Raw genomic sequence first — 15,504 nt, forward strand, 5'->3', positions numbered from 1 at the left:
AGAAAAGACTGCCGCGCCGACCCGCTAGGAGAGGGTCGAAAAGTTCGGTGCAGACAGGCCGAAGGCGGCGCATCTGGAGAGGTGGCGGGAGGTGACCCGCGACTCCCCACCACACCCCCCGCGAGCGAAGTGGTTCAGCCCGACTTTTCATTCATAAAAAGAAAAAGCCTGCGAGGAGCGCGAGTGAGTCAGAACCCGAGCGGCTGACGCGGACCCCGCCGAGCAGCCCAGGGGCATGTACCGAGACTTCGGGGATCCCGGACCCAGCTCCGGGGCGGCCGGCGCGTACGGCGGTCCCGCGCAGCCCCCTGCCTCGGCTCAGGCGCAGGCAGCCGCCCAGCAGCAGGTGAGAAGAAGGGCTACAGCTCCCCCCTCCCACACACACACCACCCTGGGGTCTCCCGGGTCTGGACAGCACTCGGGACACTGGGGTTGGCTTGCGTGCGTCCTGAAGCCCGGCACGAGCGCGGAGACCTGGCGGATCCCGCCGTTTTCCGCGCTCCGGGAGCCACATCCCTCCCCCGCCCCACGGAACGTGCGCTGCGGGTGAAACGAAGATCGCCAAGGCCCCCTCCCACCCACCTCTTTCTCCCCCGCTGCCTGTCAGTCTGTCGTAGTCTCCGCTACCGTCTTTATCTCCTCTTGTCCACCGCTAAATACTGTGTCACACCTAGGCTAGCCTCGACAGGGTGAGAACAGCTCTCCAACCCTGGGATCTGGAGTCTGACACCGGGAGGGAGATGGGATCCATGAGTAACCAGCGAATCCGCGGCTGTCTGTCTATAATGTGGGTCCTTTTGTCTGGCTTTTCTCTACCCGGTCGCCAAATCCCTGCCCCTTTTTGTGCGTAGTGGACCCTGGTAGGTCCAGGTAATGAATAGACCCTGGGTTCCAGGAGACTGGCTCCCTAAACCCGGGCAAAAGGAGACCGCGAAGTGCGGGGACTTGCACAGGGTCATCCAGCCCGCGACTCCCGCGCTCTCTCCCACCCACCCCATTCCCACTCTTGGGACCCAACGGCGCCCACTACTGGCTGGGGGGGGGTCGACGTGAGAGGTTGCAGGTGCCCATTTCCTGTCGAGGGGCCCCGAGCACGTGTCGCCAGGGGTGGGAAGGAGCTGCGTCCGTTCCGCCGACTCACGGTGGCTGAGTCACCCTGGGGCGCCCCTCCCTTCCTGGCCCCAGCGGCCAGGCCCAACAACCTAGGAGCGGGAGATGCCCCAGGCAGTTCTAGCCCAGACCTGGGGTCACAGGGTCGCTGTGCCCCAAGCCCTGGGCCAGCGATTCTACTGCCCAGACTTGCCTGTAGGTGCTGTCTGGACGATGGGATGCCCATCGAGGCTTGAACCTTGTTCTCTCCCAGAACGCTAGACTCTATCCTAACCCATGTTTGAGATGTCCGGATGGAAAAAAGAATGGTTGCCAGGCCCCCAATAGCTGTCTTTTCATCGCGATTATCATATTTTATGGATTCCAAGACCCGCTGCATTTAAAAAAAAAAGCATCATTTTGACCCATCAAATTTTTTTTCATTGTTTTTAGTTTTGGGTTTTTTGTTTTGTTTTGTTTTGTTTTTTGAGGTAAGGCTTTGCTGTAGCCTAGGTTGACCTGGAAATCACTATGTAGTCTCAGGGTGGCCTCCAACTCACGGCAGTCCTCCTACCTCTGCCTCCCGAGTGGTGGGATCAAAGGTGAGAGAAAGAAAGAAAGTATGGGCATGTCAGGGCCTCTTACTGTTGCAAATGAACTCCAGATACATGCACCACTTTTATGCATCTGACTTAATCAAACACCGGCCATCATTTTTTTTTTTTTTTTTTTGAGGTAGCATCTCACTCTAGCCTAGACTGACCTAAAATTCACTGTGTAGTCTCAGGCTGGCCTCATACTCACAGTGATCCTTCTACCTCTGCCTCTCCAGTGCTGCCACCATGCAGAACCATCAATTTAAAAAATCATTTTATGGGGAGGTAATATGATGGAGAATGGAATTTCAAATGGGAAAGTGTGGGGGTGGGGAGGGAGGGAATTACCATGGGATATATTTTGTAATCATGGAAAATGTTAATAAAAATTTTAAAAAATCATTTTAATAATTTGAGAGAGTGAGAGGTAGACAGAGAATGGCGTGCCGGGGCCTCTACCCACTGCAAATGAACTCCAGTTGCATACACCACCTTGTGAAGCTGCATTGCATGGGTACTGGGGAATTAAACCTAGGTCCTTAGGCTTTTCAGACAAGTGCCTTAACTGCTAAGCCATCTCTCCAGCCCCAATAGCCATCAATTTTAATTTTTTAAAACTTTTTATTAACTTTCATAATTATAGACAATAAACCATAATTCCCTTCCTTGCCATTAATTTTTTTTCTTTTTTCTTTTTTGTTAGAGAGAGAGAGACAGAGACAGAGACAGAATTGGCATGCCAGGGCCTCAGCCACTGCAATCGAATACCAGATGTTTGCACCACCTAGTGGGCATGTGCAACCTTGCGCGTGCCTCATCTTTGTGTGTCAGGCTTATGGATCTGGAGAGTCAAACATGGGTCCTTAGGCTTTGTAGGAAAGTGCCTTAGTCACTAAGCCATCTTTCCAGCCTCCCTGCCACCAAATTTTAAATCGCCATTTAAACTATGATTTCAGAGGTTTGAGAGCTCCACTTCTCAGCATCAGTGTAATGTTCTATGACATTAAAAATAAGGAAACTGTGCTGGAGAGATGACTTAGTGGCTAAAGTGCTTCCTTGCAAAGCCTGACTGCCTGGGTTCTATTCCTCAGTACCTATGTAAAGCCAGAGGCACAAAGGGAGGCACATGCATCTGGAGTTCATGTGCAGTGGCAGGAGGCCCTAATGCAGCTGTACTTTCTCTCTCCTTGCAAATAAAAAAATAATTCAGCTGGGTGTGGTGGTGCACACCCTTAATCCCAGCACTTGGGAGGCAAAGGTAGGAGGATCACTGTGATTTCAAGGCCACCCTGAGACTACATAGTGAATTCCAGGTCAAACTGGGCTAGAGCGAGACCTTACCTTGAAAAACCGAGTGCTGGGATTAAAGGCGTGCGTCACCACGCCCGGCTTTTCCTCAGTTTTTTTTCAAAGCAGGGTCTCACTCTTACTCAGGCTGACCCTGGAAACTCACTCCCTTACTCTATAGACCCAAACTGGCCTTGAATTCACAGCAATCCTCCTACCTCTGCCTATGGAATAGGGGAATAAAAAGCATATACCACCACATTGGCCCTCATTTAAAACTTTTTATTTTAGCCAGGCATGGTAGCGCATGCCTTTAATCCCAGCACTCGGGAAGCAGAGGTAGGAGGATCGCTGTGAGTTCGAGGCCACTCTAAGATTACATAGTGAATTCCAGGTCAGCCTGGACTAGAGTGAGACTCTACCTTGAAAAAAAACAAAAATAAATAAATAAATTTTTAAAAACCTGAGGATATGTACTAAGGCACTTTGAGGTTAAATACTCTACTCACATTGACAGCACCAATAAGTGACTGAGCTGAGATTAGGAATGGGGCTGGTTGTACTTAGAGATACAGCTCTTGCCCATCATAACACCTCTGTATTGGGCAACTGACACCAGACTTTGTTATACACATTCTCAAGCCAGACATGGTAGTGCACACCTATAATTCCAGCACATTGATATTTATTTATTTGAGAGAGAGAAAAAGAGGCAGATATAGAATGGGCGCATCAGGGCCTCCAACCACTGCAAATGAGCTCCAGACACATGAGCCGTCTTGACCATCTGGTTTATGTGGGTCTTGGGGAGTTTTACCTGGGTCCTTTGGCTTTGCAGGCCAGCACCTTAATCATTAAGCCATCTCTCCAGCCCCATGAATCACTATTTTAAAGTGATTAGAACAGTTCATGCTTGGTTAAGAATTAGCTCTGATGAGAAAACAGAGATATAGAGCTTTTGTAACCTGCCCAAAGTCACATAGTTCATGAACAAGGATTTGTTGCCAAGTCAGTTTCTGTGACTATCAAAGTATGTCCCTCTGATCTCCCAGAACCAGTGTCTGTATTGAAAGTGGAGCAGTGCAGCCTCGGTTTCCTAGGAGCTCAGTCCATACAACTCTCATCACTGTCGATTTCTTATCTTACAGAAGTTCCACCTTATTCCTAGCATCAATGCTGTGAGTGGCAGCCAGGAACTGCAGTGGATGGTACAGCCTCATTTCTTGGGGCCCAGTGGCTACCCCAGGCCTCTGGCCTACCCCCAGTACAGCCCCCCACATCCCCGGCCAGGAGTCATCCAAGCCCTGGGGCCGCCTCCAGGGGTTCGTCGTAGAGCATGTGAACAGGTAAGGAGCAGAGGTGTTGCCCACAAGGGGACTAGGGGGCAGGAGATAGTCTCTTGCTAGAAGGAGTCCCTGGGGGAGGCTAAAACAGAGGCAAAAAAGGTCACTTCTGGATCAAGGAAAGCTTCCTGGAGAAGGCTGTATGCTAACCTAGAAAGAGAGTAGGATTACCATATGGCAAAGTGAAGAAAGAACCTTCTAAAGGTGTGGGGAGGTGGGGATAAGAATGGAGGAGGAGGAGGATATAGAGTGTAAGATGTGCCTATGGCAAGAAAGGTCTCCACCTTCTGACATATATGAAGTGGGTGGGCTTATGCTCTCTGAGGCTGGGGAGAGAACAAGAATGAATAGGTTTACTTAAACCACTCTCTCTGGATCTTAGACTCACTATTTTATTTAATCCTCAAAAAAACCTGTCTGGAGCTGGGCATAGTGGCACATGCCTTTAATCCCAGCACCCGGGAGGCAGAAGTAGGAGGATCTCCATGAGTTCAAGGCCACCTTGAGATGACATAGGGAATTCCAGGTCGGCCTGAACTACAGCGAGACCCTACCTTGAAAAACCAAAAAAAACCACCACCAACAACAAAACCCTGTCTGGGAAATATACTTGGTTTTTCCATCTTCCAGTAGAGGAAGTGAAGGCACAGAGGTCACTTGTCCAGGATCACACATGTACACAGTGCGTGATGAGATATGACTGGCCTTGCTCTCAACTCAGATCCTACCCACTGAGCTCTACTGTCTCACTGGGAGGAAACAATTACTCCAGAAAGAATTCTCCACCTGAGAACTCTGACCTCCCCAAATCCTTTTTTATTTTCCCCCAAGGTAGGATTTTACTCTAGCCCAGGCTGACCTGGAATTCACTGTGTAGTCTCAAAATGGCCTCAAATTTATAGCAAACCTCCTATCTCTGCCTCTTGTGTACTGGGATTAAAGCATGTGCCACCATGCCTGCCCCAAAGTCCTTTCTAGCCTGGGCTAGAGTGAGACCCTACCTTGAAAATAAAATAAATATGGAGGGGCTGATGAGATGGCTCAGTGGTTAAAAGCACTTGCTTGCAAAGCCTGATGGCCTGGGTTTGATTCCCCATACCCATATAAACCAGATGCACACAGTTGTACACGTTTGTTTGCAGTGGCAGGAGGCCCTGGCATGCCCATTCTCTCTCTGTCTCTCTTTATCATATAAATAACTATTTTTAAAAAATAAAATAAGGGGCAGAGGGGAATTTTTGAGAAAGGTTCTTGCTGGCCTTGAACTTGAGATCCTCCTGCCTCAGTTTACCCAGTGGTAGGAGTGCAGGTGTATGTGTCACAGCACCCAACTGAGATAGAAGATTTTTAAGGAAGTAGCTCTTCTTTCTTCTCCCTGAGGTGGTTAGTTTTGAGACTATAGTAGGATGAGATATCTACGCTAAAATCTTTGCTTTCCCAGGCATGCTACCACATGCCTGTAGTCCCAGCACTTGAGAGATGGAGACAGGAAGATCAGGAGTTCTCAGATACACAGAAAGTTTGAGATCAGCCTGAGCCTCCTGAGACCCTGTTTTAAAATCTAAAACACACTAAGTATGATGAATCATGCCTTTAATTCCAGTATTCAGGAGGTAGAGGTAGGAGGATCCCTGTTAGCTCAAAGCCAGCCTGGGACTACAGAGTGAGTTCCAGGTCAGCCTGGCCTAAAATGTGATCCTACCTTGAAAAACAAAATAAAACACACACACACCACCAAAATACAGACTTGATGAAAAATCTGGTGAAGTATTCTAGAACTCTGCAACATAATATAAGAAACTAACCTGACTGGGTTGTTCATGCCTAAAGTCCAGGACAAAAACAAAACAAAACAAAACAACAACAACAACAACAAAAAAAAACCTTACCTTGATAGTTGGGGTTAAAAATGGGGAAGGAGTTCAGCAGGATCTGGGAGATGCCAGATTGGCCAAGGAATGGCCAGCACCAAGTTTCACAGAAACAGAAGAGCTGGCCTCTGTTCCCAACTGAGGACAGGAATGTGAGCAAGAGGCCAGCAAACCCTCCAATACTTGATCATATCCTGAGTGTCACCTTTTGATCCTGGATACTACTGGGTTGGGGATGGAGCTATGGATAGGGTCCTCAGCAGGGAGGTGACTCCATCAATGAGTGGCCTCTCACTCATTGTGAATGGAGCAGATATTAAACCCTGCCCTGCAACTATAAATGAGTTATTCATCCTCCTTGGACTTCAGTTTATTACTTGAGAAATGGGGTTAAGAACCTATTCAGAGCTGGGAAGCAGAGGTAGGAGAATAGCCATGAGTTCAAGGCCAGCCTGAGAATACAGAGTGAATTCCAAGTCACCATGGGCTAGAGTAAGACCCTACTTTACAAAAAGAAGAAGAAGCTGGGCATGGTAGCGCGTATATCTTTAAAACCCAGCACTTGAGAGGCAGAAGTAGGAGGGTTACCATGAGTTCAGGGCTATCCTGAGATTACATAGTAAATTCCAGGTCAGGTTAGGCTAGAGTGAAACTCTACCAAAAAAAAAAAAAAAAAAGCTGGAGGGATGTCTTAGTGGTTAAGGCATTTGTCTGCAAAGCCAAAGGACCATGGTTTGATTCCCCAGGACCCACGTTAGCCAGATGCAAAAGGGGCACACATGTCTGGAGTTCGTTTGCAGTGGCTGGAGGCCCTGGCATGCCCATTCTCTCTCTCTCCTTCTTTCTCTGTCAAATAAATAAATAAATAAAAATAAATAAAAAAGGGCTGGAGAGATGGCTTTGTGATTAAGGTGTTCACCTGCAAAGCCAAAGGATCCCTGTTCGACTCTCCAGGACCCACGTAAACCAGATACACAAGGGGGTGCATGCATCTGGAGTTCATCTGCAGTGGTTGGAAGCCCTAGCATACCCATTCTCTCTCCCCCCTTTCTTTCTCTCAAGTAAATTAAAAAATATATATTTAAAAAAAGGGGGGTTGAAGGAATGGCTTAGTGGTTAAGGCACTTGCCTGTGAAGCCTAAGGACCCAGGTTCAATTCCCCAGAACCCACATAAGCCATATGCACATGGTGGTGCATATGTCTGGATTTTGCAGTGGCTAGAAGTCCTGTTGTGCCCTTTCTCTTTCTTTTTTCTTTTGCTTTCTCTCTATTTCTCCTCACAAATAAACAAAATCATTAATTTTTAAGAATTTTAATGTTTATTATTATTAACAAAACGTTTCATATGGAAAAAAAATTGTGTGAGGGGGTTCGAGGTAGGGTCTCACTGTAGCCCAGGCTGACCTGGAATTCAGTATGTACTCTCAAGGTGGCCTCAAAATCACAGCGATCCTCCTACCTCTGCCTCCCTAGGCCTTGCTGGAAATAATATTTTCAAATTAAAAAAAAGGAAAAAGAAAAGAATCTAGGTGGGGGGGGGGCTGGAAAGTTAGTCTAACACCTAAAGGTGCTTGCTTATAAAGCCTGAGGGTGGGGATTGATTCTCCAGTACCCACAAAAAGCCAGATACACCAAATGGCACATGTGTCTGGTGTTCATTTGCAATGGCAGGATCCCTGGCATGCCCATCCACTCCTTTCAAATAAATAAATAAATGTTTTTTAAAAGATCTATGGAGCTGGGCATGATGACGCATGCCTTTAATCCCAGTATTTGGGAGGCAGAGGTAGGAGGATCACCATGAGGCCAACCTGAGACTACATAGTGAATTCCAGGTTGGCCCGGGCTAGAGTGAGACCCTCAAAAAAAAAAAAAAAAAAAAAAAAGAAGGGGGTTGGAGGGATGGCTTAGTGGTTAAGGCATTTGCCTGCAAAGCCAAAGGACCTGGGTTCAATCCCCAGAACCCATGTTAGCCAGATACACAAGGGGGCACAATTTTGTTCACAGTGGCTGGAGGCCCTGGCGTGCCCATTCTCTCTCTCTCCCCCTTTCTCTGTCAAATAAATAAATAATTTTTTAATTAAAATAAAAAGAAAGAGAAAAAGGAAAAAAAAAAAGGCTGGAGGCCCTGACATACCCATTCTCTCTCTCTCTCTGCCTATTTCTCTCTATAATAAATAAAAATAAAATATTTTTAAATGATCTATTAGGGAAGTGCTGGGGATGTGGCTCACTTGGTAGAGTTTTTGTTTAGCATGCAAAAAGACCTGGGTTCCATCTCCAGCTCCTTATAAAGCCAACATGGTGGTACATACCTGTCATCTCAGAACTTGAGAGGTAGAGACATGGAGGTCAAGGCTAGCCTAGTGAATTAGAGGCCAGACTGTGTTACATGAGACCCTGTCTCAAAACAAACAAAATAATAATAATGATAATAATAAAAATCTAAGCTTGGCTTGGTGGCATACACCTTCAATCCCAGCACTTGGGAGGAAAGATCACAGTGAATTCAAGGCCAGCCTGAGCTACAGAGTGAGTTCTAGGTCAGCTTAGGCTAGGATGAGACCCTACCTTGAAATAACATAACAAAAAAATAAATTTATTTAGAAACTGTTGATTTAGTAGAGCACTTTTCTAGCATGCACCCAGTACTGGATTTGACCCTAGCACAGAAAGAAAACACCAAGTGCTGAAGAGATGGCTTAGTGGTTAAGGCACTTGCCTGCAAAGCCAAAGGACCCAGGTTTGATTCCCCAGGACCAACATCAGTCATAGGCACAAGGTGGCGCATGCGTCTAGTTTGCAGTGGCAGAAGGCCTTGGTGCACCCAATCTCTTTCTGTGTTCCTCTGCCTCTTCCTCTCTCTCTCTTTCTCTCAAGTAAATAAATTAAAATTTCTTTTAAAGTTAGTATTTTAAAAAAGAAAGAATACACTACACACACATACATACATACCAGCTTTACCTAACTCCTGCCTTCTCATGGGCAAAAATCCTGTACTCTCTCCTCATTTCTTCTGTTTGAGAGAGAAAATCGGTGTGCCAGGGCTTCTAGCCCCTGCAAACAAACTCTTGACGCATGGACAACCATGTGCATCTGGCTTACTTAGGTTCTAGGAAATTGAACCAGGGTTCTTAGGCTTTGCAGGCAAGTGCCTTAACTGCTAAGCCATCTATCTCTCCGGCCCTCATTGTTTCTCTTAAGCGCTTTAAATTCTGTAGTTTAATAAAATCTCTCTAAACCCTAAAAAAAATTATATAAAGTGCTTAGTTGGTATATAGTGGACTCCCAATAACTTGCAGTACTCATGAGTCCTTTCTAGTGCTCACAATTCCTGGGGGGGAAGAGATGTAGTCTTTCACAGACGAGAAGATGAGGGTCCTGTGCCAAGGGATAACTTTGACCCAGGAATTGAGGAGGGAAGGCTTCTCCTGCCTGGGGAATAAGGTGGCTTCCTGGAGGAAAGAGCACCTTAACTTGAGTCCTCAGATGAAGAAGGGAGCCCTAAAAGGTTAAATTTTGTGGAGGAGGAGGACATTTACGGGAGAGAAACCAGCTCTGAAGCTAGGTGTCAGGAAGAAATTTAACCAACCAAGGAGCGCCTGGGATCCGCGGTACCTAAATTACAGGCTGAAAGGGCAGCAGCGGAGGACCAGCGCAGGGCAGTCGGAGGCCCAGGGTTTGCCTCCTTCATCCCCTTCTTCCCTCTTCAGGTCAGCCCGGAGGAGGAGGAGCGACGCCGAGTGAGGCGCGAGCGCAACAAGCTGGCTGCGGCCAAGTGCAGGAACCGGAGGAAGGAACTGACCGACTTCCTGCAGGCGGTGAGCACGCGAGTTGCGGAGGGCGCCCAGACCCTGGCCCATCGAGCCTGCGAGGGGCTGTGGCTCCCAGGAGCCCGCGAGGCCCAGTGTACACCCACCCTAGCTCCCTGTCCTTTTGGAAAGAGGAAATTTAAATTTTTAAATTATTTGGATCGGGACTGGAGAAGTTGGTTGGAAATCCACCTTCTTAAGGCTTCCTCGGGCCTGATGGGAGCCGTGCTGATTTTCTCCCAGGGCTTCATGGGAGTTGCAGTCCAGACATGGTGGGAAGTCTGGCCGCCACCATTGGTGCCTGAGGCTTCAGAGTATTCACCTCTCATCTTCTCTCTCTATATATTTATATTTACATTTATTTGAGAGAGAGGCACACTAGAGCCTCTAGTCACGCTGCAAACGAACTCTAGACACATGCGCCCCCTGGTGCATCTGCCTTATGTGGGAGTCCCGAACCGAACCGAGATCCTTGGCTTTACATGCAAGTGCCTTAACTGCTAAGCCATCTCTCCAGACCACCTCTCATCTTCTTAACTGCCTCCTTCCTCTACAGGAGACAGACAAACTGGAGGATGAGAAATCAGGGCTGCAGAGAGAGATTGAGGAGCTGCAGAAGCAGAAGGAGCGCCTTGAGCTGGTGCTGGAAGCTCACCGCCCCATCTGCAAAATCCCAGACGGAGACAAGGAGAGGGACACAGGCGGTACCAGCAGTGCCAGCCGCACCATCAGCCCGCCAGGCCCCAGCCGCCCTGTACCTTGTATCTCCCTTTCTCCAGGTCCTGTGCTTGAACCCGAGGCATTGCACACTCCCACCCTCATGACCACACCCTCTCTGACTCCTTTTACTCCCAGTCTTGTTTTTACCTATCCTAGCACACCAGAGCCCTGTGCCTCAGCTCATCGAAAGAGTAGCAGCAGTAGTGGGGATCCATCCTCCGACCCTCTGGGGTCCCCCACTCTCCTTGCTTTGTGAAGCACCTACTGGCACCCCCTTGCAGGTGCTATGCTAACCAACATCTTCCCATTGGTCCAGCTGGCCTGGACCATATCCCATGCTCAATGCCAGCATATCTTTCTTCATCCCTCCAGATGGGACTGAACATATGTCGCTTTGATGTAAAGTCAGCTTTGGGTGCCCCAAGTTCCATTGTTTCTCCAGAGCTTGCCTATTATAATTTGCACAAAATCAGAGACAAAATATGTCCCCTTTGTGCCAGAGGAATCCTGGCAGTCCAGAGACTTTGTACATTACTAGAGGGCTTCTGGAACTCTAACTCTTTGCAGACCACTCTCACTCACTCCGTTCCTGTGACCCACCTAGCCCTACCCCCACCCAAGGTGTCCTCTTACTAGCCTAAAACACTAAGTCCCACAGCCCCACTGCCAACAGCAGCACCAGGTGATTGGATCAAGATGTTCCACAGGCTCCTCCTGAATGACACAGATGAAGAGGTGCCAGAGGCTTCTGTGACGAGCTGACCTGCAAGTCTCCAGCTTTGGAGAAGCCTTTAGCTCCAGGGAATCCAAGCCTCCACGTTGAGAGAAGCTGCTATTTATTTTCCTAAAGAGATTATTTTTATACAAAACCTTCCAAAATGGAATAAAAGGCTTGAAGCTCTGGCCTGGGTGTCATGTTGGACCCACAAGCTAAAAGATACCATTTGGAGGAGAAGCCCTAGGCTACAGTTTCAGCACAACCTTAGAAAAACTCTTCCATACTTTTGGACCTCCATTGTCCTATCTGAGGAATGGGGCTACATCAGCTCCTTGATTGAGACAACGCTCTGCAGTGCAAGCAAATATCAACCTTCTCTCCATGGGTACCCACTGTGCTCCTGAGTGAACGATAGGGGGGCGCTGTTATACCCTCATCCACCTTTGGAGCAAGCAGCCTAGTGGGCTTTAGGCCCCCAACATCTGCTTCCTGCCCCATTGTCTTGGACAGGAAGGAGCCGGAAAGGGAGCTGGAGCCACTTCAGGGGCCGGATTACAGCCTGTTTTGGCGTCCCACAGGGAAGTCAGTGGTTTACCACCCTAATTTGGACTCACAATTGGGGAGTAAGCCACCTTTTCTGCAATCTCTCCACATGAGAATGTTACACCGTCTCAGGGTTCCCGCCCTCTCCCCTAGGCCGGCGAGTCCCAGACACACGCGGTCCAGGCTTCGGACTCCTACCGTCCCAGTTTATTAGTCCCCACCCAACCCCCCAGCAAGTCCCTCCGCTTCAGCCTCCAGTCCCCCTGCTGCCCCGCCAGCGAGATCGAGGAGCCCTCCTCAGTGCCAGGGCTTCTCAGTCCATGCCAGCGCCCCTGGTGCGCAATCGAGGCGGCGTCCAGGTCCACAGCTCTCAGGGCAGTCAGGAAGCAATCCGGGCAGGCGTCAGCGTGGGCAATGAATGCAGCACCCTCAGTCATCGGGGGAACAGGCCAGGGGCAACTGATCAGGGCTGCCAACGCTGCCAGTGCTCGAGCTTCCATCGCCGAGGTCTCGGGGCCCGCATGGGGGTAGGGCGAGCTCGGGTGTCGGCCCGGCGCCTGAACCCCCAGAGCCTCCGGGGCCACCACGGGGTCCCCACTCCTCGCCTAGCGCCAGGCAAAGCTCCTTAAGCGCCAGGTTCTCCCGCAGCAGCTCCTCCTGGCGGCCTTCCAGCTCGGCTAGCTTCTGCCAACAGCCGCCCAGGTCCTCGCGCACCGCCCGGGATGCTTGGGTCCCAAAGAGCTGCCACTGACGCGCGGCACGCCGACCCCGCTGGCGCTCGGAGTCCAGGAAGCAGCAGAGGTCACGCAGCTCACGGTTCTCCGCCTGCAGACGCCGGTTGAGCTGCTTGAGCTCGCGGATCTCGCCCAGGTGACCCTGCAGCTGCCGGTTCACCTCCTGCATGAGGCGGCCGCGCTGCACCAGGGCGGCCAGGCGCGCCGCCTCCTCCCGCCGCAGGCGCCGCACCAGCTCCTCCTTGCCCAAAGCCGCCATCTCCTCGTCCGTCAGTTCCTCCAGGCCGCCTGCCTCGGCCTCCATGGCTGATCGGGCAGCTGAAGCATCGCCCGCCCGCCGCCGAGGCTCGGGAGCCCCACGTCGGGGCGGGTGCCGCTCCGGCTCGGGCTCAGCGGGCGGCAAGCGGCGGAGGAGACCGCGTAAGATGCAGCAGCCACCCGGGGGTGGGCACGCGGCAGGGCGCGCGCCGGGGCGGGGACTCGTGACGTCACGAAAGAACATCCAATCTGGGAGTCGCCTGGGGAGGGGCGGGGCATAAGGCTGTAAATCCTCTTCTCCGCCCACTCCGAATCGAGGTGTCACGATCCTAGCTTCCTAGGTACCCAGAACACCTTCGCTCTCCTTCGCTCAACTCAACCCAGCTTGACGCCGTTGCATGACTCCAAGTTTCAAATTTCCTAAACTCCTTTTGAATTAAGATCCGGGTGTCCTCCGCTGACTCCTGCCACCGAATCCAGAGGGGTGGCTTAACAGGCCCTCCTACCTTAGATCCAACTCTTGTGCACTAAGCCTCACCTACAGCCCCTTGGGATCGAGTTCAATCATCCTGGATCATTTGTCAAACAACCCCCTTTTTTATGGAGCACTTTCTGCCTGGGGACTGGGACATGCAAAGAATCCGTTTGTTTAATAAACCTTTATTGTGTGGAAGACCCATGCAAAAATGAACTTTACTTAAAATTCTGATCTTGACCCAAGAGGTCACAATCTGGCAGAGAAACAGAAGAAGCAAATGGAAGAAAAGAGCTGAGAGTTTCAGAGATGGCTCAGAGGTTAAAGGCACTTGTTCGCAAAACCTACCTACCTGGGTTCGGTTCCCTAGTACCCGTGTAAAGCTGGACAACTAAGCAGTGCATGTGTGTGGAGTTCCTTTGCAGTGGCAGGCAACCCTGGCGTGCCCTATTCTCTTTTTCTTTTCTCTGTCATAAGTAAACAAATGAAAGCAGAAAACTGGCCACGTTGAGAAAAAAATAACTATGGAGAGAAGGCAAGGTGTGTGGCGAAAGACACCGAGTCCAGTTGCTTTAGGAACAAATGAGGGTAGTTTACAGGTAGATGTATCTAGAAAAGGGATAAGGCAATAAAAACTAGAGAAATAGTTCAGTGAATAAAGTGCTTGCTGTTCTGGGTTCTGATTTCCAGAACCACAAAATAGCCCGAAACTGTGGCTGGTGTCTGTAATCCCAGTATGCATACTGTGGGAAGGGAGACAGAGGAAAGAGAATCTTCCCAGAAACTGGGGGCAGGAAGATAAGCTAGTCCAGCAATGAGCAACCTCATGAGAGATCCCCCTGTCCCAAACAAGGTGGAAGATGACACCAGACGTTATCTTCTAACCTGCATGGATATGGCCATACTCATATGCATGAATATGCATAGACATAGATGCAAAAAGAAGGGAGGCTTTGAAGAGCCAAACAGGGTAGTACACACTTGTAATCCCAGTTCTTGGGAGCCTGAGGCAAGAAGATTAGTTTGGGCTACAGAGTAAGTCCCTGTCTCAATAAACAGTGGGGCGGGAATTGTCAGGGTTCATTGTCTACACTTAGGGAAGCTGTCAATAAAAAGTTTGTTTTTTTAAACTAATATTAAAAAAAAGGGACCCAAGTGTGGTTGTGCACATCTTTAATCAGGAAGTGGAGGTAGGAAGATTGCCAGGAGTTTAAGGCCAGCCTGGGCTAGAGTGAGATCCTACCTCAAATAAGGAGGGAAGCCATAGTCTTTTTTTTTTTTTTTCATGTAGTTTCAGACTGGCTTCAAATTTACAGGGATTCTCCTACCTCAGCCTCCTGAGTGCTGGGGTTAGTCATGCGCCACCACGCCCAGCTATATTTTTTTAAATATTTTATTTAATTATTTAAAAAATATTTTTATAAGAGTCGGGCGTGGTGGCGCACGTCTTTAATCCCAGCACTCGGGAGGAAGAGGTAGGAGGATTGCTGTGAGTTCAAGGCCACCCTGAGACTACAGAGTTAATTCCAGGTCAGCCTGGACCAGAGTGAGACCCTACCTCAAAAAACAAAAAAAGAAAACAAAAAAAATTATTTTATTTATTTATTCTACTTATTATTTGAGAGAGAAAGAAAGAGACATATAGAAAGAATGGGCACACCAGGGCCTCTAGCCTCTGTAAACACACTCCAGACACATGTACCACTTTGTGCATCTGGCTTTGCATGGGTACTGGGGAATCGAACATGGGTCCTTAGGCTTTGCAAGCAAGTGACCTAACCTCTATGTCATCTCTCCACTTTCCAACCCAGGAAAATAAACTTTTTTAAGATTTATTTTTATTTATTTATTTGAAACAGAGAGAGAATGGACATGCTAGGACCTCTAGCCACTGCAAACAAACTCCAGATGCATGTTCCACCTTGTGCATCTGGCTTATGTAGGACCTGGCAAATTGAACCTGGATCCTTAGGCTTCATAGGCAAGCGCCTTAACTGCTAAGCCATCTCTCCAGCCCTTTTTGTTTGTCTGTTTGTTTTTTGGTTTTTCGAGGTAGA

The 15,504-nt window shown here is 49.1% G+C and overlaps 2 protein-coding genes across 2 annotated transcripts; one reads left to right on the plus strand and one right to left on the minus strand.

Annotated features, from left to right (window-relative positions):
• The first annotated feature begins 235 nt into the window (after positions 1-235).
• Positions 236-10,688, plus strand: Fosl1 (FOS like 1, AP-1 transcription factor subunit). The gene is made up of 4 exons (XM_045142375.1): positions 236-346; positions 4,124-4,318; positions 9,906-10,008; positions 10,556-10,688. The coding sequence occupies exons 1-4, from the start codon at positions 236-238 to the stop codon at positions 10,576-10,578; spliced, it is 432 nt and encodes a 143-aa protein (XP_044998310.1). The 3' UTR covers positions 10,579-10,688.
• An 850-nt stretch (positions 10,689-11,538) lies between these two features.
• Positions 11,539-13,136, minus strand: Ccdc85b (coiled-coil domain containing 85B). The gene has a single exon (XM_004656693.3). The coding sequence runs from the start codon at positions 13,016-13,018 to the stop codon at positions 12,410-12,412; it is 609 nt and encodes a 202-aa protein (XP_004656750.1). The 5' UTR covers positions 13,019-13,136; the 3' UTR covers positions 11,539-12,409.
• Between the last annotated feature and the right edge of the window lie 2,368 nt (positions 13,137-15,504).

This window comes from Jaculus jaculus, chromosome 1 (genome assembly GCF_020740685.1).
Source record: "Jaculus jaculus isolate mJacJac1 chromosome 1, mJacJac1.mat.Y.cur, whole genome shotgun sequence".
Classification (NCBI taxonomy): Eukaryota; Metazoa; Chordata; class Mammalia; order Rodentia; family Dipodidae; genus Jaculus; species Jaculus jaculus.